The sequence below is a fragment of the Triturus cristatus genome, chromosome 1_2 (assembly GCF_964204655.1).
Source record: "Triturus cristatus chromosome 1_2, aTriCri1.1, whole genome shotgun sequence".
In the NCBI taxonomy this organism is placed as follows: Eukaryota; Metazoa; Chordata; class Amphibia; order Caudata; family Salamandridae; genus Triturus; species Triturus cristatus.
In genome coordinates, this window is record NC_140580.1 from 175,563,866 (window position 1) to 175,589,862 (window position 25,997).

The window sequence follows — 25,997 nt, forward strand, 5'->3', positions numbered from 1 at the left end:
TGGAGGGTGACCAAGTGGAAGTGATCTGATTGAATGTACAGATTTACCTGTCTGAGGTCCAGTAAAGGCCTGAGAAAGCCGTCCTTTCTAGGAATTAAAAAAAAATACAGGGAGTACACTTCGGTTCCTTGATGATGCAATGGGACTGGTTCTATCGCCTCTTTTTGTAAAGGAGAAATCATTTCTTGTTTCAAAAGGGTGAGATGTTCTGGTGACATTACACGTTGTTTTGGAAGAATATTTGGGGGAGTGCTGGTAAGTTCCAGGCAGTAACCATACTGGATAATTTGTCTTACCCACTTGTCTGAGGTGATTGAATTCCATACAGGTAGGAATTGTGAGAGACATTTCCCCGACAGGAGTGGAATGGTCGGGGGGTAGTGGAGGTAAGTCACTGTTTGTTGGCAGGGGAAGTGCGGGTGGAATTACCTCTGCCTATTCCCTTATTATTATTGCCTCTGTAGTTTCCTCGAAAATAACCTCTGGAAGAGGAGGATTGGCCCTTGTAAGAGGAGGAGGGATTATCTGTAGACACGGTCTTTGAGCCACCCCTATAAAAGGAGCAGCGAAAGGAGCCTCTGGTTGAGGGCAATTGTAGAGCCTCCATGGACTTTGCAGTTTCAGTATCTTTTTTCATCTTTGAGGGACGTGTCGACAGCTGGTCCGAAAAGATGTTTATCGAAAGGCTGATTAAGTATGGAGGATTGTACCGCCTGCTTGAATCCGGAGATTCAAAGCCAAGCGTGTCTGCGTAATAGTACGCTAGTGTTGATGGCACGAGATGCAGTGTCTGCCGCATCTAGTGCGCATTTAATGGAAGTGTTGCTACTGAGCTTACCTTCCTGAATGAGGTCATTGGTCTTGCTTTTATACTCATCTGACAAGTGTTGCATGAGTTTTTCCAACTCATCGTAGTGAGCCCTATCGTAACGTGCTAGCAGAGCCTTAGCGTTGGCAATGTGCCAGTGGTTAGCAGCCTGAGAAGGCGCACTCTTGTCTGAGGCATCTATTAGTTTTGACTCCTTGTCAGGAGGAGGGGTGTCGCCTGTGGTCTGGGAGTTAGCTCTCTTGCGGGCGTTTGACACTACCAGAGAATCAAAGGGTAATTGACCTTTTATGTATATGGGGTCTGTAGGAGCGGCCTTGTATTTCTTGTCCACTCTAGGTGTGAGTATTCTTGATCTGACTGGGTCTTTGAATACTTAATGTGCATGTTTAATCATGCCCTTGAGCATTGGCAAAGTATGAGTAGACCTTTGAGAGTGAGTGAATGTCTCAAGTAGGAAATACTCTTCTAGAGAGTCTGAATGAAGCTCCACCCCATGGTATTTGGCTGCCCTGTTGATAAGCTGCACATAGCCTATGTTGTCATGAGGCGGGGAGGGTCTAGAGGAATACAGGATATCGTGATCTGGTTCCTTATCATAATTCTCCCAAGGATCAGTTACATGTGGTATATCCTGATCTATTGGCACATCATAATCTTCATCCCCATCCTCGTACTCTTCATCGTGTTGGTCAGGTGATAGTCAAGGTGGTGGTGAATTTGATGGTGTAATGATCAAATTTGGATAAGGTGGAGGGGATGGAGTCATGCAAGGGGGAGAGGGGTTAGTACCCATGTCCTTTTTCTTTAGAGGTATAGAATGATACTATGTGAAATCCAGCTTCTGTTTTTTAAGAAGAATGGCCTGGAGGTGTCCCGTTTTAGGGTCAATGCTTAGTCTGTTTGGGATCCAAAGAGGTCTTCGGGTGAAGGTTCTTTAGGTGGAGGTGATTTTGGCGTGGAAGATTTTGGCTGAAAGTCTTTTGACGCCAAGTGTTTTGAGTCCGAATGCTTGGTTTTAGCTTGTTTAGGCTCTGAACCTTTGGGAGTATGAGGTGTCGGCTCCGAAATTTTTGGCGCAGAGGGTTTCGGCTCCAAGCCTTTAGGTGATAATTTTGACTCCAAGATCTTAGGTTTGGAGGCTTTCGGCTCTGGGGTCTTTTGTTTGGAGGATTTTTCGACTACGAGGGCTTCGGCGTCAAAGATGTCTTCGGTGCGGGTAAAGTCTTAGATTTGTCTTTCGGTGCGGAGGGTGTTGGTTCGGTGCCGGAATGGGATTGGCTCGAGCCCGAAGGCTTTTGTTTCTGTTTCGTAGCAAAGCTGGAGGGCGAGGCATCCAAAACTTTTTCATGGTGTCGACCTGAGCCTGAGGGCGAAGGTGTTACCGGAGCCTTCGATTTGGGGTGACTGGATACATGGGGATCAGTACTCACGGTACGTTGACCCGGAATGACATCCAGTTCTTCCTCCATGTCGGAATCGGACACGGAGACCAGTTCTTCTTCCTCGGCTTCGAGATCTGGGCGGTGGGAATCAGGATCTTCATCGAAGATGTCTGGTACGGAGCCGCTGCCACGTTGCATCGAGCCCGAAGGTCACAAATGGTTTTCTTTGATCGGAATGATCGACATGCTTTACAGTCATTTTCGTTGTGTTCCGGGGATAAGCATAGGTTGCAAACCTCATGCAGGTCGGTGCGTGGAAACTTAGCACGACACCAGGGACATAGCTTGAATGGTGTCAGTTCCATCGACTGCTGGCGTGGTCGGCACAGGTAGGCCAGACTGCCCGCCTCGAAGTTCCCGATCGAAGGTTTTCAGAATTTACAAGATGCGCGTCGAATGGGAAACCGCGATCGAAGACAATACCGTCGAGGGTAAAGTATTGTGCATCGAAGGGGTTCAAATACGATACCAAACCGCAGCAATATACATCCGAACCCGATGGGGGGAAAAAACAATCTGGGGATGGAGTCGATGCCCATGCGCACTATTACCAAAAGGAGGAGTCACCTACCTCGTGACTGCAAAGACTTCTTTGAACAAAAACAAAGTGCAAACATCCGGACCCAACACCAGATGGGGACCTATGCTAAAGCATATGATCTACAGCTCATATGCCTCGAACATAATGTTTTCCCTTACTTATTATACTTTCTGTGGATCCACCACCTCAAAGGAGGAATTCTCTCAAAATGTATAATTATAATGTAACCTTTCCTTTTGGTAATATCAATGTAGAACAAGGTTTTAGAAAATGAATAAGACCAAAGACCTAAGACTCAGGCACCGATCAACAGATTCAACCCAAGTGACACACTGACAATCAGTGACTTAGTCAAAGAGGAATTTCATGAGAGGTCCAGTGGGCGAATCAAGTAAGCAGGAAGAATTCAGAATTAGTCCTATGGACTCGCGGGGCAATGCACTGTTGACCTCACAAGTGAAAGCTGACCCATTCACCATCAAAGCCTGGGACAGAAGAACAGTATTCTCCTTAACTGGCAAATCAGATCAAGAGAGTTACTTTGAGACCTGCGCAGATAGTAAAGAGGACGTATCAGGCAATATGACTCACTCCATATTACCACATCTCTGCAATGCAGTTGGCTGGGCAAAAAGAGCCCAATGCAGTGATAATCCTGGCAGCTAATTCTAGCACAAATAAAATAGGAGACAAGTTTGTAACCGTCTCAGGGTAAAATCACCTTCCCTTGCCCTGATTATTAAGCTTAATGCTCTTCATTGAGAAGAAACATAAGCTAGTTTTGAACTCTCGTCTCAGTCTGGCAACCCAGACAGCACTTCAAAATAACAAACAACATCTGAGAGATCGATTGCCAGGCACCTGAGGTTAAGGAATGAGTCATGGAAGTAGACCGTTCACCTGCAGCCAACCCATCAAGAGAGATCAGATGCTTCAAATCCACACCAAGTTTGACGATCTCAAAATACATCAAATGGGCTCTAATTTTAGGTACTTTAGTCAAATTGGTAAATGCAGCACACACATTAATTTTGGATATTCTTAAACTAGAATTTGGTCACTGAATCATTTCTAGAACCACTATCTTGTAATCTCACCTGCACTTCACACGCAAGCTGGGCATTGAAAATGTAGTGAAAAGCTTCCTCTAGTGTTTCTCCTAGAGCTACCACTCCATGGTTCCGCAACACCAGCACCTACCAAACACAAGAAAGGGGTTACAGAAGATATACAAAAGTACGAACGAATCTGATTAGATGTACAGTACGACAAATGAACCAAATTTACATGAGTTTTTGCAACAGTGAACATGAAATAGGAAAGATAAGGTACCTTGCAACTTGGTCCCAAAACCTTTTGTAGTTGACCTCTCTCTTCTTGTTCATCAAGACATCCCTGGTAATTGTAGTAGGCAATATCTCCCAGAATCATGGCTTCTTGGGATATGGGTAGAATACCACACTTCATCGAAGAAACCTGTTGCAACAAAAACCAGATAACACTTTAGAACACTATGAAATATTGAATATTTGAGTACATACAAATGAGCACCAAACTAACATCGATTTAGATTCTCTCCTTAACCACTTTGCAGATTCTCATCAGGTGATCACCTGTTCTCTGCCACCCCAATCCTTCCAACATTAGTTATTCCTCTGTACCAGAATAGTAACTTTTTTTAATGCAAATACATAATAAAAATCAAATCCAGCACACCAGAAATCCCACCACTAAATCATGATTTCTTGAAGCAAATATGAAATAATTTAATTCAATATCATCTCATGAAATTGAATTCTCCAGTCCACATTGGCCATAATTTCTTTTAAGGTGTAATCAAAGATTGAGGGACGTAGGAGAAAAGCAATTAGTCTAGTGATGCCATAAAAAATAACAAAACTTGATTACATAATATTACACTATACAATTGAAAATTAAAGTTTCCTCTGTAGGTTTTTAAGATTATAATTTAGTATGGAGTTTTAAGTTGTGTTAAGTGAAATCTCGATGCTAGATTTATCCATTAAAACATCATTAGCAGACTCTTTCTGGAAACCAGTTTCTTACACTTAGCACTGCAAAGAAAGTGGCTGGCTCCATTTCCTTTCTAGATCATTAACCGATTACTAATCTTGAATGACCGATAGGTTCCCATAATATGCCTTTAGGCATGCTTTTGCTTTTCTCAAAAGGAGCTTTCAGAGTTTCATTAGCTTTGTTCCCAAACCTGCTGCACCAGCATACTGCGGCCTCTGCATGAGATATCAAAGCACTTACCAAAAGACCACAAGGTTTCTCCGGGTCACTAATTTTTGCAGTCTGTAACAGAACACGTCACGGTGGCTGATACTGTGGAACAAACCGTGCACTTGGAAGCAACAACACAAATAGTATCAAAGTGAATCTGCGTGTAAGGCGAAGTAGCACAGGCTGAGCAGACTGGCAATGAACATCTGCGCATGCACATCTTCCAGATGCCCTCCTGGTGCATCACAATAAATGCAGTCACTCTGCCGAGCAGTACATCCCCATGCAGTGTCAGTGAGTATATGCTTATTTAATGCAGTGGCTTTTGGCCTTGTAACAAAGTGGCACAGTGGAGCTGATGCCACAACTTCTTTTGCAACATCCAATGACAAAAGCTTTGTTCTGCCACAAGGTGGTATTTGGCATGAGATCTATTTGCAGCAAGCACCCACACCAAAACCAAGCCCCAGACCGAAGTGTAGAAAATAAGGTATTGAGGCTTACCACGGGGAGCTTTTGCAATTCTTCTCAGTTATGTCTGAATATTCCACTATGGCGACAAAGATGGATGGCCCCGATCGGGCAAATCACAAGCTTTAATGAAGCACAATTTCAACACCTGAGTGGAATACCTCAACAGTCTATGAATCCAAACTCAGCATTCTTGTTTAAACAATCATGGCTCTCTAAAACTGCGATCTTTACCACTTTAAGAAAACAAGAATTATGGGAGCCGCCAAATGACCGTCGCATAAAAGTGATAAAGTTAACAGTGCTGGAGCAAGTGGTACGTGGGGTGGTTTCCTTTAACTAGAGTTAATTTGAGAAGGGTGCACTCCATGTTCACAAATGCAAGGCAATACTGGCAGCCCCCAATGGTGCAGAACTCTGGTTGCAGGATTCGGACAGCAACTGGTGACCCTAGAAAATATGGGAGGGCAGAAATTGGCCACAACCAGCTGAGCCAAAAAGATGCTGACTTTTGAGGTAATGCACTGGATAAAACTGCAGCGCTGATCTTTATCAGGAAGTGTAACTGGAGAAAACAGAAGGGGCAATTGATCAGGCTGGTTGGGCCACAGAAAGGAAGCGCCAAGGTGAGGCTGATCTTGGGGAAGGAAATGGCAACAGTCTCTAGAACCACGAGGGGCCCCAGTAGAGCAGCCACAATCACTTTGGCATGTTCTACAGTCATCAACTCACGGCAGAAGAAACTGCCACCAGATTATATCCCCAGATACCAGATTACTGGGAAGCTCTCACTTACTCCATTACTGCTCAAACCAGGTACTGCACCACACACAGCTTTGGAAGAGCTTAAGCCAGGGTCTGTGATGGCTGAACTAGGAGCAGTAGCCATAATAATGAATTTTGACACCACAACACTTATTTTCCTCTCTCAGTGGACTTATTGTAATCCTGGAAAAAAGATGACAGGGGAGCACCCCAGGAAGGGAAAAAAGAGCTTGCAGACTACCATGCACGAGTACTGATACCACGCTTCACAATCCAATCGAAGATATACATTGAACAGTTATCTTAAGTTCCTGGCCTGTGAGCAGGACATCCGCAGGTACTGAACATATCGGCACTGACTGCTAGCTTATAATTAAAGGGGCACTGTACCATTTCTATGACAGGATATTCACTTACTTTTGATTGGGATATTTACAAAATAAAATACAACCTTTTGTCTTTCTTCAAACAAAAGTAGAATTTGTCCCAACAACAAAATATTATTCTAAATCTAAACAGTTCAAGATATGCTGCTCATTCTCCTAGAATTACCTGTGATTGTACATGTCTGTTTCAAGATGGCCAAGATTGACCCTAAAGTTTTGCAAAATATTAAGAAATGTTGGTTGCACACTCTACTGGTCCAAATAAGTCCTACTGCCTTAGTACATCAAATAGTGACAGCCTACCTGGAACAATGGCCTTTTTTAATACATTATGGGCAATTGGTATTTAATGTAATTTCTCTTCAATTGAAAAGCTGAGCCTCAAGCACGTTGATACAAAGTGACAAAAGGTGTATGTAAGTAGCCACTAAAACTGGCTAAAGATAAAGTCATGCTTAAAAGATCAGCAGTAGAGACTGGTTACATTAAGGGGGCCACAAGGTATTCTACAGGAATGAGAAGGCCCAACAAAAGGTGAGTATTCATTCTACTCAATGTTCATCACTGCAGTCACTGTGTACATGGACTTTCATAAATCTGGCACTGGATGAAGGTGCTCCGCTGCTCTTTAACTTGGATGAATGTTGTTACTCATTATTTTGTATTGATTCAAAACAAACAACCTTACAACAGTTTATTAGGCCCCAGAACTGCTGCCAAGTGCATAGAAAATTATAAAGGGGGTTCCCTCCTTGGTAGCGATTCACCCAATCTTTCTTCTGAGTTATACAACCGGGGGAGGAAGGTAACCAAACAGGATCACCAAAGCATTACAAAGGAAAAGATGGCTAAACCTAAGCCGAGTCCTTCTCGAAAGATGGTTACGTTCATTGAGGGTTCAAAATTGCAGGACGAGTCATTAATAATATATTCCAATATACTAAAAGGAGGGACAAGGGAGGAAGATTAAACTACTAAATAGATTCTATTTTTTTTTATTTCTTTTTTTAAATATCTTTATTAAGATTTTATCCCCCATTACAACCATGAGAGATCAGTGCAGATACATATCATACAGCAAACAAACATCCACAACAAATTATGCTACTGGAGGCAAATAGCAGATCTTAAAAAACAAAAAGCGTGCAAGTAACAGCAAGAAAAAACAGGAAGAGGGAACATAAGGGAAAGAAAACACAAAAGGCACTCCTATGAAACATTAAAGAAAACCCGATACACAATTCTTATCAATCATCATAATCTTCCCAAACAAAATAGGTAAAATGATATTAATTCCTTCCATTTTATTAAAGGTGCCCAAATATTTTTACCCAATAATTTCGCTTTTTTTCCCCCTTCCTTTCATAAATTGCACTTTCTATTGTATATATAGAAAGTAAACGAGCTAACCAATGTAGGGGGAAGGGGATCTAACCAGGCAGAGGCAATGTTTATCCTTAACACCGCCATAGCAACATAAATAAATTGATAAGCCGTCTTATCCTGATTTGAGGAACTTAATCCTAACAAAATAGTTTCATGGGTTAGTATTGTTTTTACCCCAAGTATAAGATCTAAAAATTCCATAATTGAATCCAACAATGCCTGCAACCGCAGACAAGAAGCAAACATGTGCACCAGATCCGCTTCCAGTCCCCCACACCGTGGGCATGAAGTCCCTGTAGAGCCGCCCCATTGTGCTATTTTGGCCAGGGTATAATATAAAGAAAAAACAGTTTTAAAATGTTGTGCCTGAAGCCCAGCCAAAAATAGAACTGACTGAGCCATCTTTAAAGATTTCACAACTGTTCCGGGGGCAGCCCCCACTCGCTCACCCTACTTACCCTCGTGTTTAATTAAATCGTCTAGTTTCAAATTAATCAATTCTGCATAGATTAACTTAATCGTCCCCTTAGCACCCCTTAGCATTATATCAATTATGCAATTACTATCGAACCCCCATGCCCCACCAATTTTCTTACAGAAAAAAACTACGAAGTTGTAAATACTTTAAAAAATTACAACTTTCCAACCCAAAGTCCTTTTGTATATCTTTAAATTGACGAAAACCTTGTTTTTCTATTATATCCCCAGCCTTACGAATACCCTTACTAGCCCAACCAGCCATAGTTTCTTCCGAGAAGATCTCGGGAAGCATTGGATTTTTAAACAAAACTGTGTAAAAATTGAGCCTCCCTAATCCAATCTTTTTCTTTAGCCTCCCCCCCCCCCCCCCCAAATCTTAAAAGCAGCTATCAACGTCTTAAATTTTGTGCGTTTGTAATAACTGGGTTCTGTAAATTTAAAAAAAACAACATTCAGCATTTTGGCCCAATAATAGTCTGTAAAAATCCGGGAGATCGTTTTCCCTTTCCATTTCCCCGGAACACGACCCTACCAATATCCTCATATATTGCAGAGCTGCTGCCCAATAATAACTACAAAAATCCGGCACCGCAAATCCTCCTTTCTCCCGTAATAAACACAAACCGAAGAGCCCACCTAGTTTTCCCATGTGCCCAAATAAATCTATTAACTAAACCTTCTAAGATAATAAACTAAGATTTTTGAAATTCTAAGGGAATTGACCTAAACAGATACAATACTTTTGGTAAAAATAACATCTTAATGAGATTACACCGTCCCACGAGAGAAATGGAGATTATTTAATCAAAATCCGCCCTCGCTTTACTAATTACTGGCTCCATATTAACGGCAACCAATTTCCCAAGATCTGAGGTGACTCGTATCCCCAAATACACTGCTGAATAAACAGCACGGGTATCTTCAAAATTAATAAAACGATTCTTAATAACTTGAGATTGACTCAACCCTTTCCAGAGCCAATTGCGGATCCGTAGTAGTAATAGCCACAACATCAGCGTATGCAAGAACTTTAGTTTCTATCCCCTGGCACACAACTGATCAAATTCCACTATTAGCCTCAAATAATCGTAGCAGGGGATCAATATAGATGGCAAACAGCAATGGAGAAGAGGGACAACCCTGCCGGGTCCCCCTCTGTATATAAAATGGGGATGTATAGTTGCCATTAATCTTCAGCCGAGCTGTTGGGGCCAAATATAATACTTGAACAGATTTAATAAATCCTTCTCCCAACCCGAACCACCTCATGGCCTCGCAAAGAAAATCCCAGGAGACCCTATCGAATGCCTTTGCAGCATCTAATAACAACACAGACATAGGGTCCCCTGAGATCTGTTACTTCAAAAAGGGTGATCATTCGCCTTATATGTTGCGTGGTTCCCCGGCCCATAATAAACCCATGTTGACACGGATGGATAGTTTTTTCCAAAATACCATTTAATCTCATGGCCAAAATTTTTGAGAAGATTTTAACATCACTATTCATTAAAGTGATTGGGCGATAAGAGCCGGGATCCTTGGCTGGTTTATCCTTTTTCAGAAATATAACGACATCTGCCCCCGCCCAAGACTCGGGGGTAGGATATCCCCTTTGTGCTGATCGCATAACCTCCACCAGATTCTGACCTAACGAATCAATAAAAATTTTATAAAATTCCAACGGAATCTGATCTGGACCGACAGCTTTACCAGACGGTAGACCTTGTAAAGCACCCATTATTTCTTCCTCGGAGAAGACCCTCTCGAGTTCCTCCAGATCTATAGTATTGACCTTCTGACTGGGTATATTATCTAAGTATTCACAAATACCACCAGGTATAGCAGCAGGTCCACCGGAGTATAATTGTTGATAAAATAACCTAAAAACTTCCCGAATACCTGCTGCACCAGTAATAACCTTTCTATTAGTGTCATAAATTTCAGATATCGTCTCGGCTGAGTTTTCTGCCTAGCTCTTACTGCCAGCGTGTGACATATTCTCTCATTAAATTCATGGCAATGCTGTTTTTTAGCCCAAAAAATCTCTGCTGCTTTTTTAGCCAAATGATCACCTATCTCGGCCTTTTTAATAGCCAACTGTGAAAGTATTCTATCTATTCCTTCACCGGTACTAATGGCTGTAGCTAAGATTCCCTCAAGGTTATTTAGTTCCTCCCTTATCTCTCTTTCTCTTAGTCTTTCCATCTTTTGCCGACGCAAGCTGAAACTTAAGGTTTCCCCTCTAACCCCTGCCTTAAAGGCATCGCAAACTACTCCAACCCATGTACTCCCTCGATTAAACTCCCAAAATTCTTTAACCCACCCCTTCATGTTGACAATATAGTCTGGATCATATAATAACCTCCTTTCAAAGGTCCAGCCAACATTCTTTTTTTCCATCAAACTAATATTAATTGTCAAAACTAATGGATTATGATCCGATATAATACGTGGATACTTCTCAATACCCAAATTAGTAAGAAGTTGATTGGAAACAAAAAAGTAATCCAAACGGGAAATAACTTTATGTGGAGCTGAAAAAAAGGTACCACCTAAATCAGTAGGTTTTAACCCCTTCTGTGCCCCGCCCTTTCCCCGCCCTGTGCCGGGCGTTGAATTAGCGGGCGGGGTTCATGACGAGATAGTCTCGTCATGGGCACAGCGCAACCGCGCTCCATGACGAGACTATCTCGTCATGGGCACTGAAGGGGTTAAATGAGCCCAAGCATCTGTCAAGCCATTGTTATAAGCTAAATTATATAGGGCAGTGCTAGCTTTCTTCTTTTTTCCTAAATCGATATTTCCTTGACTATCCCATTGTACACCCCTAGACCATTAATATTAAAATCTCCGCATAAGACAACTGGGACAGACCATAATGCCAATCTCCCATCTAAGTACTCTAACAATTCCGGATCATCACCGGTTGAGCCATACAGTGAGCAAAGTGTAAATTTAAAGTTGTTAACCAAGCATTCAATTATTACCCACCGACCCCATTGATCAACTGAATTACGAAGAACCCTTATATCACTTCTCCGAGTAAGGATTGCTACCCCACGAGTTCGGGCACCTTGTGTAGTATATGCAATCAATCTAAAACCAAGTTGCTCCATTAAATAAGCTATATTACCCTCCATATGGGTTTCTTGAATGCATAATAAATCTATATGTAAAGGTTTCAACCAAGTCGCTACCTTATTCCTCTTTTTCTGATCATTCAGCCCACAAATATTTGTCAAAATCCGAAGATTCAGGTCTTAAAATTAAGGTTCTCTCTTTACAATCGTACAATAAACCAATTCAGCTGCTAATCCATCAAACCTTGCCTTGCCATTCATACTCGTACTCATTTTCCAAACCTTACCAAGTAACCTAACGAAGACGCATTTAGCACCACTCTGCTGCCTCTTTATTTGCCTAATAATATGAAACACCTTGACCTGCGCTGATCCCCCCCCCCCCCCCCCCCCCCCCCACCCCCAACAACCTGAAATCCTGAGCCACCCACCCGGCTCCCCCCCCTTACCTCCCTTACAGGCAATTAGGTCACCCAAGACCTAAATATGGCCGAGACATCTTCCATAAAGGCAGCGCCCGTCCCCCACCTCCCAACAAGATAACAAATATAAACCCCAACAATAATATGTATCATCCCCAAATAGGTCCACCAATGTGGAAGAGAAATCTCAACATATAATCAGCATTTGAAAATCACATCAAACTTTTCCTTGATCACCCTTATTGCTTTCACCCGTGCTAGACAGTGCCCTCAGCCCTCGTGTTTCGATTAAATCAGTGAGAAACTCTTGTGCTTTAATCTCTGAAAAAAAAATTCTAGCTCGACCTCTGTAAATAACCTTAAGTCTTGCGGGGAACAGCAGAAAGGCATCACAACCTGCCCCTTTAAATGCAGAAATCAACTGGCACAGCCTCCACCTCCGCTCGACCGTAGTGTGGCAAAAATCCGGCCGAGCTTAGAAGGTATGCCCCTCCACTGTTATCTTTGTTTCAGGTCTAGCACGGTCCAAAATTGCCTGTCTCAACAAAAAATTTCCAATAAAAATAAGAATCGCTCTAGGATGATCTCGTTGATTATTAGACTGATTTTTCCTGAACATTGGGAAACGGTGTGCCCTCTGCACTTCCATCTCCCAGTTCCAATGAGCCAAATCTGGAAAAGCTGCCTTCAAGAGCTTCACCACAAAGCTCAAAATGTTCTCCCCTTCCACTTTTTCCTCCAAGCCAAGAAGTCGGTTATTATTCTGGCGCTGCCGATTTTCGAAATGCTCAAGTTTCCAATCCATATCCTGTGAGCGCTTTTCCTGAGCACCTTTACCCACAAGTAGTTTCTCCACTACGGCAACCGTCCGCGCTTCATCCTGGGTTATCCGCTCAGACATATCAGAGCATAATTTATTTGTTTTGCAAATTGCCCCTTGTAACTTATTGGTAGCAAGTTGAGATCTCTTGCTCTCCTGCCGGGCCTCACTCTGCATTTGCTTTAATGTTGCATACTGCAGCTCCAACGTTGGTGATGAGGGCACACTACCTGACTTGTTGGTTCCTTCTGTTCCACTGCCACCCCAGACCCGCTGCCTGAGCAAGCTGTGAGGGTTGAGGCAGAGTAGTCCCACTCAAGCCGTCTGCTGGTTGAATCCGAAGATTGGCCTCTACCCCTGCTCCAACGCTTAATAGTCTTAGACTTCAGCTTAGACTGGGTGGTGTCCTGCCGCTGTACCACCAGGGACTCCTCTCCAGAGACACTCTCCTGTGTCGAATCAAGCTCACGCTCCAAAGATGAATCAGAGTCATCATTTAGCGAGAAAAACCGATCACCATCCGGTGAAAGCAATGGCACACATACCTGAGGGATGTCAGACTCCTGATTGTCTATCTTACTAGATGTGCCATTTCAATCACCTGATTTGAGAACAGAGAACCCCAGATTGCCGTGAGACTGTATAGATGTCTCAGGGTTATCTTGAACTATTTCAAGAAGTAAATCTGTAGCCACACCCGCGCCTTCTGTGCAGTGGTCATCTACTACAATCTTCTGGCAGCTACTTCGGACCTCATTTAGCTCCTCTCCATCACTGCTGTCTTGACTACTATTGTGAATATTTATATCATGTGACTTTAACAGAAGATTTTCTCCCTATCACTCCCGCTGTAAGCAGTCCGAGAATCCCAAGAGAGCCATCAGATGTTACATCCGCATGCTGCTGCATAATACTAATGTCCAAGTCCATACTAACAGCCCGTTGGTGCAGAGAAACAGAAGGACTACGTTTCCCAGAATCCACTGGTACAATGATCCGTATGGTCAGATTGTCACTTAGTGAGGCTAAGTCAAACTTTCGAGAAACTGCTTCCAATTGCAAGGATACATCAGAGGAGGATACAGGCATTTTCACATTTCCCCCAGAGAGTGCCTGTGTCGAATTTGACATACTAAATGCCTCGATCACTGATGGCTGTCTGACAGCGCCCTCATTGGCTTTACCAGCCGTAATCTTGTCCCGCCTGCTACTCCGGTAGTCCCGCCATCAGCCGTCTTCCCCACCTCACCTTTCCTTTTGGGACCACCTTTCCGTGTCCGTCCCTGACTCGAACCTGCACCTGCATCTGTAGCCGAGCCCTGCAGCCGTTCTCTCCTCAGCTCTTTCTGGTCTCCGGACCCAGCAGCCTCCCGCGTCTTCGGAGTCATCCTCCACTGCACCCAGCGTTGAAAACGCGATGCAGTGTACCGTGCCAGCCGAGGAAACAATGAGGCGGAGAGATATCCAAACCCGCTAACTCTCCTGCATCGAGTAGGCTGACCGCGGAGGTAAGCAGGTAGAAGCCCCGGCAACTCAATCTGCAGGTTTTCTTTGAAATTGAAACCGGGGGGAAATCTACTCCCTGAGAGGTATGTAGAAAGCGAGGAAATAAAGGCTTGTAGCATAGCTCGTTTTTTTTTCTTCGATTTTAGCCGTGATAAATCATTAAAAGGGGGAGAGAGGTCGGTGCTGCCTTCAGAGGCGGTCAGTCAGCGGCCATCTTGCCCCCCCGGTTGCTAAATGTTGGGGATATTCAAACTGTCCCTCCCTAAAAGATAATGACGTAAGCTACCTACAGCAAATAGCATTTATGGAGGGGAAATTGGCTAGCGAAATAACCAAAGTCACACTGTTCTCTCACATGATTAAGAGAATTATCCAAGCTGTGGACAAGAATGGTCTCCTCAAGGGATCAGAATAGTGCCAATGTCTGACGTTGAACGCCTGTATGCAAGTGTTTTTTAAACTTTGACAGAGGGCTTGAGTCAAGACAAATATTTCCCTTCAGAAGCACAAATTAGGAATCATTCACATAGGTCAGAAGAGCAGGAGATGGCTAATTTGCACACGTCTGTTAAGTGAGTGTCACCAGCAGACTCAAATGTAGAAGTTCACAGGGTCTTGCATGGTCAGAGCTTATTACACTAAGTGATGTTGATTATGATAATTTACCCCCCCCGACCTAACACCCCATTTTATTCAAATCTGTAGCGATGAGGTTCCGAACAATTCAGAACGCAACTCTGTGGGTTAATTACCATAGTATCAACCCGGATTGCTAAAGAGGTCTCTCAGACATTCATGAAAAGATTGATGTGTTTCTTAACAAGGCAGCATTAGAGAGTACGATATGTATAAATGTGTACAGGCATTCCAAGGAAATTCCTAAACAATCACTTTTTATGAGAGATTTGGACCACATTTGTTCACCATTTACCAATGCTATGATTGTAATATTTTTCAGGAAAAAGTCAATTTTGCTGAACTGTTGAGCGCTTAATCAATCCCGCTGGCAAATTTCCCCAAGTACAAATGTTCGAGGATAGCGGAGTCAATGCAAAAATATCTGGAGAGCTGGAACTTTTAGTCTAAATGGACTTTTCTCACTTGACTCCGCAGCAACTCAGACATTCAAACTTGAAAATCTAAAGGGTCAGATTGGCTATTTCTTTATTCAGGTGTGGCAGTTACCTTTAATTTGGGACTTTCAACCACTTGCACTGAAAGAAAGTGATCATATGCCCTTAAGGGCCCAAATTAAGTTGGAAATGCTAACTAGAGATAGTGTTTCAATCGATGCATTACGGTCCAAATAAGCGCCCATCGTAGTCAAACGTGGTTAGATCTGCAAACATGCATGGTCTTAAACATCATGGTCTACTCAACCAGTAGCCCTATTAATTATGAAGCAACAATTTAAGACTTGGCCATCCGTTTAAATGGAAACTGGAATACCTCCTCCATTAAGCCTTCTGCTTCGCATGAAAAAGAAGGCACCCTGGTTGGATGCTCAACGTCAGGAGTTGTAAAAGAAGTTAAGGAAAATTACATGGGCTAACATGTCATATATTGATGGTAGTTCTTATTATGACATTTTTAGTAATTACAAAGCAAGCATAAAGCAGAATAAAGTGTTATTCCATACCAGAAGTTGGGATGAAATGATGGTGGTAATCTCTGTTTTTGATGTGCAGAAATTCTGGAGACTTGTGCGATTAGATGTTCATGGTAGGGATATAAGAACAGGAAGTATGGCATCTGAACAGGTTTGGGTGAAGCATTTATTGTCAATATATCTGAGGATGATGTAACTAAGGAGATTTCCCCTTTCGGTTTAATGTTTCTCTCACTTTTCTCTGAATCTGCCGTTAAAGATACCATTGCACAGACCAAGTTACTCAGATCAGCCGGACCGGATGATCTGGTGGCAATCGTAATAAAGTCCAACTCAAACTGGTGGGCAGAATTTCTCTCTGGTGTGTTCAAGCAGTTTACATCTGCCCAGGAATTGAAAGGTGCCTCATAAAACCCATTTACAAAAAGTGTGATCAGGCGGATCCCAAAAACTACCTGTAAGTCTAATTGATGTGGGTTCAAAAGTCCATGCAAGAATATTACTTCAAGCTCTTAACCGATGGAGTGAAGAGGTTAACCTGATCCTACTGGAACAGGGTGGCTTTAAAGCTGGGCATTCGACTTTCGATCACTGCTTCAGTCTTTGGGCAATAGCAAAAAAATCCATTGACGTTGGGTGCTCCCTATATACCTGTTTCCTGGATTTACAGGTCACCTACGATTTGGTGGAACAGGACATGATGTGGGCCAAATTGGAATCAATCGAGATTTCGGCTACTCTCCCAGGGGCGCTAAAGGAACTTCATAGCAGCAATTGGGTGTGTGTGGAATTGGATGCTAGTGGTAGCCATTCCCAAAAGATTAGCGTTCAGAACGGGTTGCACCACGGATATTATTAGCAATACTATCTTCCCCCTTTATTTAGCTGGCCATCCAAAAACCCTTTTAGGTACCAACTTTTTCTCTCCTAAAACTGTGACTTTCATATATCTTCATATATGGTAAACGGATAGAGGTCCTCTGTCCCGTCCATTCAGTGGAACAGCGAGACGTTTGTGGCATTCGCATCTTTACCACCGCACAATGGTGTGATAAAGAGGGTGCACCCTGCTCACCCTCACCTGCACCCCGACCCAGGCTGAAGAAAACTTTGGCTCTGACCTGGATAGCAGCAGCGAATACAATTATTTAAACTATTGTCTCGCATCCTCCGAAAAGGCTTACGGGGGGCGCGCACGCTCTTGACCATTGTGTAGTAGAGCGTGTTCTCACCAGGACACGGTGTTTTGGTCAAACTCTAGCTATATAGGGAGCACCCAATGTATCGATGTAGTAACGGACAGGATTGGCGTTTAAACTCCATCCTGAGCCTTTGTTTATTTTGGAGCGCTTTTAGTCTTTCGCCCATTTAAGTGCACCTTATACTCGAGAGTCCCTGACAAAAAGCCTGTCCTGCAACCAACCATGTCACGTTTTAACACGCACCATAAGGAGGCAATACATCAGCCGGCCACACGGTGGCACTGTGTAACCAGGTATCCGTAATGGAACGTAGAGCGAAACACAGGACACTCTAAACCTACGGGGAACGAAGCCCTGCTTTTTCCTCTGTTAAGTCACTAAGGGCACGATTTAGTGTCTAGAGTTTGACCAAAACACAGTTTAAATAATTTTATTTGCTGCTGTCCAGGTCAGAGCCAAAGTTTTCTTCAGCCTGGGTCGGGCTGCAGGTGAGGGTGAGCAGGGTGCACCCTCTTTATCACACCATTGTGCGGTGATGAGATGCGAATGCCACAAACGTCTCGCTGTTCCACTGAATGGACGGGACAGAGGAGAAAACCGACGGCCATATGATAAGCTCTATCTGTTCACCATATTTAAAGCATTGTGTGCATTCACACCATGATGGAAGCCAGAGACGGGCCAAGCAAGCGCTACACACGAGATCGGGCAGAAGAGTTATCAAGGTCGTCCCGCAGGTCAGAGGACTTGTCTGAAGAGAGGACTTGTCTGAAGGGTGCACTTCCACGTTCATACCCGATCAGAAGGTAGAGGTAACAAGGAAGAGACGTAAACCTCGGGGAGTTTTTGGGCGTTTGAGTAGTCGCAGTGAATGAGGTTTCAGCTGAATCTCTTTTAAAAAGTAAATAATTGTCGAGATTACAAACACAAGAGAACTGTGGGTGATTCTCTGGGTCACTCTCTCTAGAGAGGCTATGTAGAGCTAGGAACCAGGAAATTACACAGACTTGAAGTCTCAGCAGAAGTTTATTTTTTCTTGATTAAGGACAGACACCTGGCCAGGAACAGTACTGAGCAATTATGGAACGGACGAGGAGAACTATTATTTTGTATTTATAATGGGTCCAATTTAACTAAAATGGCAAATTCAGTTCAAACATTGTGTATTGGAAAACAAAGCGAGGTACTTTGCTCAATGAATGTGGCAGGGGAGTTGCTTGGCACCTGAGATTACAGCGAGGTGTGGGGGTAGGCGGAGGTAACCGAGGGGCAGGGAGGAAAACAACAAACAAGGAGAGTGAGAGAAGGAGAAGGACGCGTAGTCTATTGGCTACACTAAGAATTCTGCCTCTGCTGGTTTGGAAAACGTGCGAGTCTGAGCAAAGCACAACTCGCACGCACCTGGCGGAGCTGAGAGTGCTTAAAAACGGAGCCCTTCGATCGATCTACGTCACTTAAATGGGACTGAGAAGAAACAGAAATAACCATTTCCGTACCGCAGAATCATAGTACTAACGTCTACGGAGCAATTCAAATTCAATGAAAGCAGAAGGTTAGCAGAACAGGACACTTGAAAGTTGTCTGTAGGAAAGCACCTGGTGGCAGACAATTCCTGAAGAAAGGCTCCCGAAAAACTCGATTAGAAACTGGCAAACTTCAATACGTGGATTACCAGTAAGCCTGGTAGGATGAGAAGAGTGCGCACACACGGGTGTACGATCACCCCCCCCCCCCCCCCGAGGTAGCCTGGTGCACGGATATGGAGTTTTATGAGAAAGGAGGAAATCAAAAAAAGAAAAAAAAGTTGTTTCTGCTGGCAGGCAGAGCAGATACCCCTAACTTTCCAATATCTGCACAGCTGCAGTTTGAACAAGATGGAGTTTCTTTTTTAAAATGTCTATAGCAGACTAGGAAACCTCAATCCACCACGAAAAGGTTGTGCCACATCATTCAAACGCGGTGAAGCCGACAAGATAGCGTTATTTACCAGTAACTCGGGTTTAATTCCAGCGACGAGAAAGGCTTTGCGGATTCACCACTGTCGGGAGGGTTTCCTTGGTATGTGCAGCATAGGAGCATTAAAACAGAACATTCGATTCCGCAGCCTATAACCGCATCATCTGTGCCTTTCCTTTTCCTGCAGAGGTAGTAGGCCTCTTCAGATTGTGGATCACACGAGTGCGCAGTTGTAAAATATCTCACCGGCAAGGAGAGAGGCTTGCGGGTACCTCAGCACCATAGAGAACTTGAGTAATGGTGAAATCACTTTCATATCAAACATCAGCGGTTTCATAGACGGACGCACTTTTCAATAATAATGATGAGCGTAAGAAGAAGGTGTGGAGCGATGAATGCCTTACAAAAGGCTTTACATTTTTTTTCTTCTAACTATTCTGGCTTCACCTGTCCTGGGCATTTGAGTAGTAGTTAGCTTGGCACATGGTGTATGCGCGACATGCTTGCTAAGGTCTTCCACAGGTCAGAACTGGCGCTGCCATATGGAGTGCAGTTGTATCCTCTGTGAGGATGCACTGTAACCCTCCCTATCAATCTTCTGTTCAATTTGTTCTAACAAAAGGCAAAAAAAAAAAAAGCCAGCTCAATGTTTTAATATTACCTAGCCACCTGAAGGTGGATCAAATGAGACCAATTTTCCTCTGTTAGTGGTGACCGTGCTAGTTCTGAGTGAAAGTCCAACAGTACGGACTATCGTTAAGAGCTTGGCTTCACGCCAGTTGGTAGAGGGATTAGCAATTTCTTGTTTGTTTTCTTTTTTAGTCCTAGTTTAAGAGAGAAACAACTTTTTTTTGTAGCAGAAGAATACAAGATTAAAAATGTTTTCAACTAGGAAGCAAATTTAGTGTTACCACTTTAGGCTGCCTTTTTGTGGTTGGATCAGTCTCGCCAAGACTAGTCGTTTCTAGTGGGAATAAGGTATTACTCACACAGCAAGGAAAAATAAAGACTGGCCAGGACAGCGGCAAGGAAGATGTAGCTACAGCAAGGGCTGGAATTTGTGGCCATGCAAGGTTTACCAGCTCCCTTTACACCATCCCTTATGTCGTGACTGTTGGAGCTGAACAAAGCTTTTCAAAACAGGGACCCCACAGAATGCTGCATTTGTCAAGAACCGATTGCTGACAGTAGAAAATAGGGTTATTCAAATGTAAAATGAGCTGTAAAGGAATAATAACTACTATGCCTTCTGAACTAAACAAGCGTCCTAGCAGTTGACCATCCTTGAAGTGCAAGAAAATAAGCAGACTTGCTCTTCCAGTCTGCAACAGCAAAGGAACCATCCAATAGACTCGCATTAAAGAAACGCATGATAGCCACACCAGTATGGGCCTGTGCAGGGGAAGGGTACCAGAGAAGCACAGAATATGAAGACCTTGGCACAAAGGTTAGGAGGCAGCACGTAAGAGACCTTGACATGTTTAGAAACATATGTTGACCATTTATGGGCTGCATGATTGACCAGTGTACTTCTGGAAAAAATAATCCTAGCAGGTCTGCAGATGTGAAGGCCACAAGTAGGCGTGTTAACAATAGAAGAAACGCAAAACAAGATACCTTGCTCGAATGCACAATTGTTCATGATACTTCTTTCTGAGGTAGCTGTCTCGCTCTACAAAGGACTAAACCACCAGTTATAATGGCCTGATGAACCGTGCTTGGGAAATGTAAGGAAACTTCTGCTAAAGGGTTTTAGGCACGTCATTTTTGCACAACTGAAATTTACTGGACGCAATTTATGTGCAATATATATTTATTAATGTGAAAAGCAAACTTATAAAGAGCTACATAGAGTACATTTAAGCAACATTTATTTAAGGTACCAATAAAAAAAAAAGAACTTACCGCTGCTGTTGCAGGAGTGTGAATGTGTATGGCACATCTCACATCTGGACGCATGGAGTAGATAGCTGCATGAGGGCTGAAGCCGGAGTGGTCTATTCTTAAATTGGTGATCCCCTGCTCAACCACCTCTCCGATAATATTTACTTTTACCTGCAGAGAAAAATCCAAAGGAAACCATTTGTTCTGGGGCCACAAATGCAGGTTACTGTCTTTTCCAAACAGAGAAAACTTTCAATTTATATAAAAGACACAGTGACAAATGTGCTTGTGTACTCAAAGTATCAGACACGCCTCTTACAAATAAAAGTGTGAATGTAGTATTGCCATTTTTGTTTCAACTAAAACAGCCTGAATAAAGACATTCTAGAAAGCACAATCAGACAAGAAAGGGAACCAACTGCTGGAAAACGACAACAGGCAAAGGTGAAATAGGACAGACTGTTAGAGGTCTAGCAGCGTAAAACTCGCCTAGATGTTTAATGGCAATCAAGACTATACTTGTTGGCAAGAACATCTTCAATGTTTACATGTCCTGAGGCTCCTACTGACACCTGATGAAACCAGGATAAGAAGAACAGAAGCACGCTCAATGGATAAGCACTAACTGGAGTCTTCCAAACATTCTGTGCACTTTCTAAGGCCCTCCAATCTCACACCAACTTAATCCGAAGCCTGACTGACAATCGTCCGAAGCATAACCTTTATTTATTTTAATTCATACAGTACTTACAAGGGAATGGATCATCCACTACAATTATGCAGTAGAAAAGCAGATGTACAGAGGTTGCAGAATGTAGAATTTACCATAGAGAAATAGAAAGAACATCAATAGCAATGGTAAGCAGGCAATCTACGTGTTCTTTGGGTTTTTTAAACAACAGAGGTGGGAGACAGGGGACATAGAGACGAAGGGAATTAGGGAACAAATTTATGACCGAACAAGACCCAGAAGCACAAGGAGGAAACAAACATGAGAGAAGAAGATGGAAGACTACAAAGAGGATGGTATGGGGCGAGTTAACAAGAGTGTGAGGTGGGGGCATTAGAAAGCAACCACAGAAAAGGGAACAGAAAGTGCCCGAAGATAGGGAGCCAAGCAAATACTAAACTGAAGAGGAGCAACAAATGAACAGTAAGCACATCCTAAAAATATATGAACTGAGGAATGAACGGGAAATGATAGAGAGCACATCTGAGGTGACCAACACAAAAAGATGACAACAATTCAAGCAGGACAAAGGAACAGCTTAACATTAAAGTATGGCGACAAGAAAGGGAATGTGGTTGCATCTTTTTGATCTAGAATTTAAAACAGCTAGTTTCATCAGGATCCGAGTGGAGAATTAAAGAAAACCCATTATTAAGAACATCAGAAAATCGAATTAATTAAATGAATGTTTGAAAGGAAAGAGAAGGAGACTCAGACAAAATAAATTATATTTCTGACAAGCTGACAAAACAGCAGTGATTGCTCTTTCAGGATTCAATTCCAGTTAGAAAAGAAGACAAAGGAGTGGATAAAGTTTGGGGAAGGGAAGGTAGAACATAGTACCACCAGCATGGCTGCTAAAGCAAAAAGAGGAGACCAGAGAGGCTGGAGGTAACGCAAAGAAAGGAGTAACGAATGGTAGAACTAGAATTAGGAGGTGTTCGGGAGACAACCTTTTTCATGAGATAGAAAAAAGCAAGTCAACAGATACGAGTTAAACCAATCCAGAAGAGAGTCTGCATTACCTAAAGACAGGAAGGAAAGACACTCAATCAAGATATAATATTGAACTGGAAGAAATTAAGAACAAGTGTCACAAATATTTAGGACAGTGGCACAAATCTTGGTTTGAACTTAAGACATGATTCAGATTACATTGAAGGAGTCACCACAAGGTCAAAGTTAATTCTCTCAAAATCGTGAAAGTCATCAAATTCAAATCTTTAACGTTTTCTAACAAATTTCCAATATCAACATCATTAACGACCATCAAATTGCAATCCACAAGCCCGCAAAGATCTTGTATAAAGTTTCAACCTGAAAATCACTTAAATAATCTGGAAATCATTGCAAAAATGGCAACCATGGAAGTTGTAGACATCATGAAAAGAAAAACATACTGTTTCTAATCTGTTGGAGGAGTCTTGCATGGAGTTTTTGATGTAGCAGTTCTTTCTAAATGAAGCAGCCGATATCACAACACAGGTCAGCGCCTCTCTCGTACAGGGGATAGTCTTGAGTACACCAGCCATCTGCATATCCCTATTAAAGCCAACAGATGGCCCACAAATCCTGACCACCATCCATCCAATCTCAAACATACTATAGCCAAATAAAGCATTTGGCTCAAAATCTCATTGTTCGTGTATTTTTCTGTGGTAGGTAATAAACGATTTAAGTCATTAGAGGGGAGCTCCTTATGACCTTGGACTCAGGAAAATAAGCCACCCTCGTATTACTGATCTCTCTGCAGCACAATTTACCATGTGTATGTTCATGCATGTTATGGTATTTGTAAAGAAGAAGCCTAGCTAGAGAGCAATGAACTGCTGAACAGTGGGCAAGTGGCCCGAGATAAATACGGTTACAATTTCCTAGAAGGCAGAGTATGGAGGGGTGGTTGGTTTCTATCACGCACAGAGGCAGCGCTCCCTGACCACAGTATCTGTTGTAAAAAAATAATAATTGAAACTCTAAAAGAAGAAGCTGAAATTACTGACTATACCGTGAAATTAATCTACTTTTTTACCACAAGAGAAAGCCAGCAGGCTATGACTGGATTCAAAGCATGAATCAACCTGAGAGTCATTTGAGGAGTACCAGAGGGCTCCTCTCTGTCACTGCCATTGTTCAAAACCTACAAGATCCCTACAAGTGTCATGGAAATGCAAAAAGCGCAAGACCTAAGGAGAATGAACAAGATAGTCAATCACATATTACCAAACATCTAAACCACATCTTGCTTTGGATGAAAGAAAGCATTGCCTGTTTAAACTAACATGAAACTGCAATTTCACAGCTAGAAACCTACATCCAAAGCACACCAGTGTGAATGACTGTAAAGTCTGTGATGACTTCCAACCATTCCCCCCGACCCCCCCCAAAAAAATGTGGTTGTCATCTTTGACGCAGATCCCACTTTTACTCCCCAGATGAAGGAACTGACCAAGGGCAGCAATTTTTAGCTTTCCACACTTTGCAAATATCTCTGCACCTTCAAACCCAATACAAGGAGAAGCAAACAAACGCATTTGTTAAGGGCTCACGCATGAGTAATAGAATATTGTGTACACCAAACTTCCCAAGAAAATTGTCAGATTGCAAATCAAGCAGCTTTAATATTCCTTCATCTCAACACGCTAGACCAGATGCAACCTGCTCTGAAGTTGCCCACCTGCCTATATTACGGGAATCAAGGTGATGATTCTATCCATTAGACACGAGGGACGGTGGTGTAAGCGCTCTGGGTACCTACAAAATGCGGCACACTGGAATTCTCCGATTGCCAATGTCTAATCAGATTCTTTGAATGGAGCTCAACCAGGTTAAAAAAGAAATTTGATCTTTCGCTGGGATGAGCCGAATCCCTATACTGAGACAAGAACCCAAGTGTATTTCAGGAAACTTCTAAAGCTACGGTTTTCTTTATAGCACACCAAGGATATCACACTGCATTAACAGTCCACAAACCAGCTACCACGCCTACTGCTCGCTGACTTTATGCTTATCTTTGACAGAGTACAGAGCCTTGTGGCTAGGGTTGCACTATAGAAATAGCACATGCATACATACATACAGAGGACAAGTTGTGAAAAGTGTAGCAAATGAAGAATAGTGGATCCTTCCTCATATTGGGATTGTAAGTAATCCTGCTGCAGAGCCAGCAATGGGAAATTCATTCTACAGCTCGTTACAAAACAAACTGTGGTAAAGACAAGAACTGGAAAAAAAATTAAGATGCAAGACAGTTTTACTGATGGGAATACATTCAAAAGCAGAGTGTGAGGTTTCTGAATAGTAAACACTGGACCATAGCATTGAAAAATCTTGCCTCAAGTTAGTTTATTTTTCCTTAACAAGTCAGTTTGGCTGAAAACTTGGAGTGAGGTTGTTCTTACCCAGCAGCAAGTTCTTTGTACCTAGCGGAAAAAAGTTAACTAAATGCTTGCTCAAGTCTGGTGCAAGTCAGAAACCGGTTCCTTTCATTTCTTCAAAAGTAAAAGTAACTGACCGTATCTACTGCCTGCTATCTATCTCCTAAATGTCCCTGGCCGAGTTTGAGATTGGACACTGTGAGGGAGAATGGGCAGCATATTGGGCTTGGATGTACAGCACTCCCTTGTGCTGGGAGCCAAAACAAGCTGGAATGCTGTGCCAAGCTATAAACTTGCGACCTCTATAGCTAAAAGATTTCATGTAGATATAACTTGGTTGCTAGAGCTCCCTTAGGTGGTACTGTGTATATGTTCGGAGCTTCCCCTGCAACCAAGAAAAGTCAATGGTCTCTTTCATAAGATGGCATTGGTTGCTTTGACTGTTTTCCTTTTGATCATTTGCAAAAGATGGCCCACAATTGTGCCACTGAAAAACATATCTAGAAGACATGTCCAAACATCAAGTCTGAAACTGAAGTAGTTCAGCCAGGTTTGAATGCTCATACACTGCACCCTGAACAAATATCCAAAACAGTGTGAATCGGATAGATCTCTGCACGCTTAGATGAGCACCTCTGCTCTGTTGTCAATTTCCACGACTCCTGTTGCTTATCTCTGGTAAATACAGAACTAGCTCAGCTACTTTTCCCAAGCCTGTCTGCAATAATGAGAGAAGGGAACTGCTACATTTGCTGACCCGACTGGAAAGGGGAAAAAAAAAGCTATTCTGGGCACTTTCTCGCTATACGACTGCGCTTTCAACATTCCTTCAAAAACAGCAACAGATATGGGTTGCCTGAAAGCCTT

The 25,997-nt window shown here is 42.8% G+C and overlaps 1 protein-coding gene across 7 annotated transcripts in view; it reads right to left on the reverse strand.

Moving 5' to 3' along the window:
• The window catches only part of ADD3 (adducin 3), a 326,180-nt gene that overhangs the window by 58,240 nt on the left and 241,943 nt on the right, over positions 1-25,997 (reverse strand). For all 7 annotated transcript variants that reach the window (XM_085603444.1, XM_085603437.1, XM_085603440.1 and 4 more), the window contains 3 exons: positions 21,048-21,197; positions 4,145-4,288; positions 3,910-4,008 (listed from right to left, as the gene is read on the reverse strand). In XM_085603444.1, the coding sequence (XP_085459570.1) occupies positions 3,910-4,008; positions 4,145-4,288; positions 21,048-21,197 (393 nt within the window). The remainder of the gene's footprint in view (positions 1-3,909; positions 4,009-4,144; positions 4,289-21,047; positions 21,198-25,997) is intronic.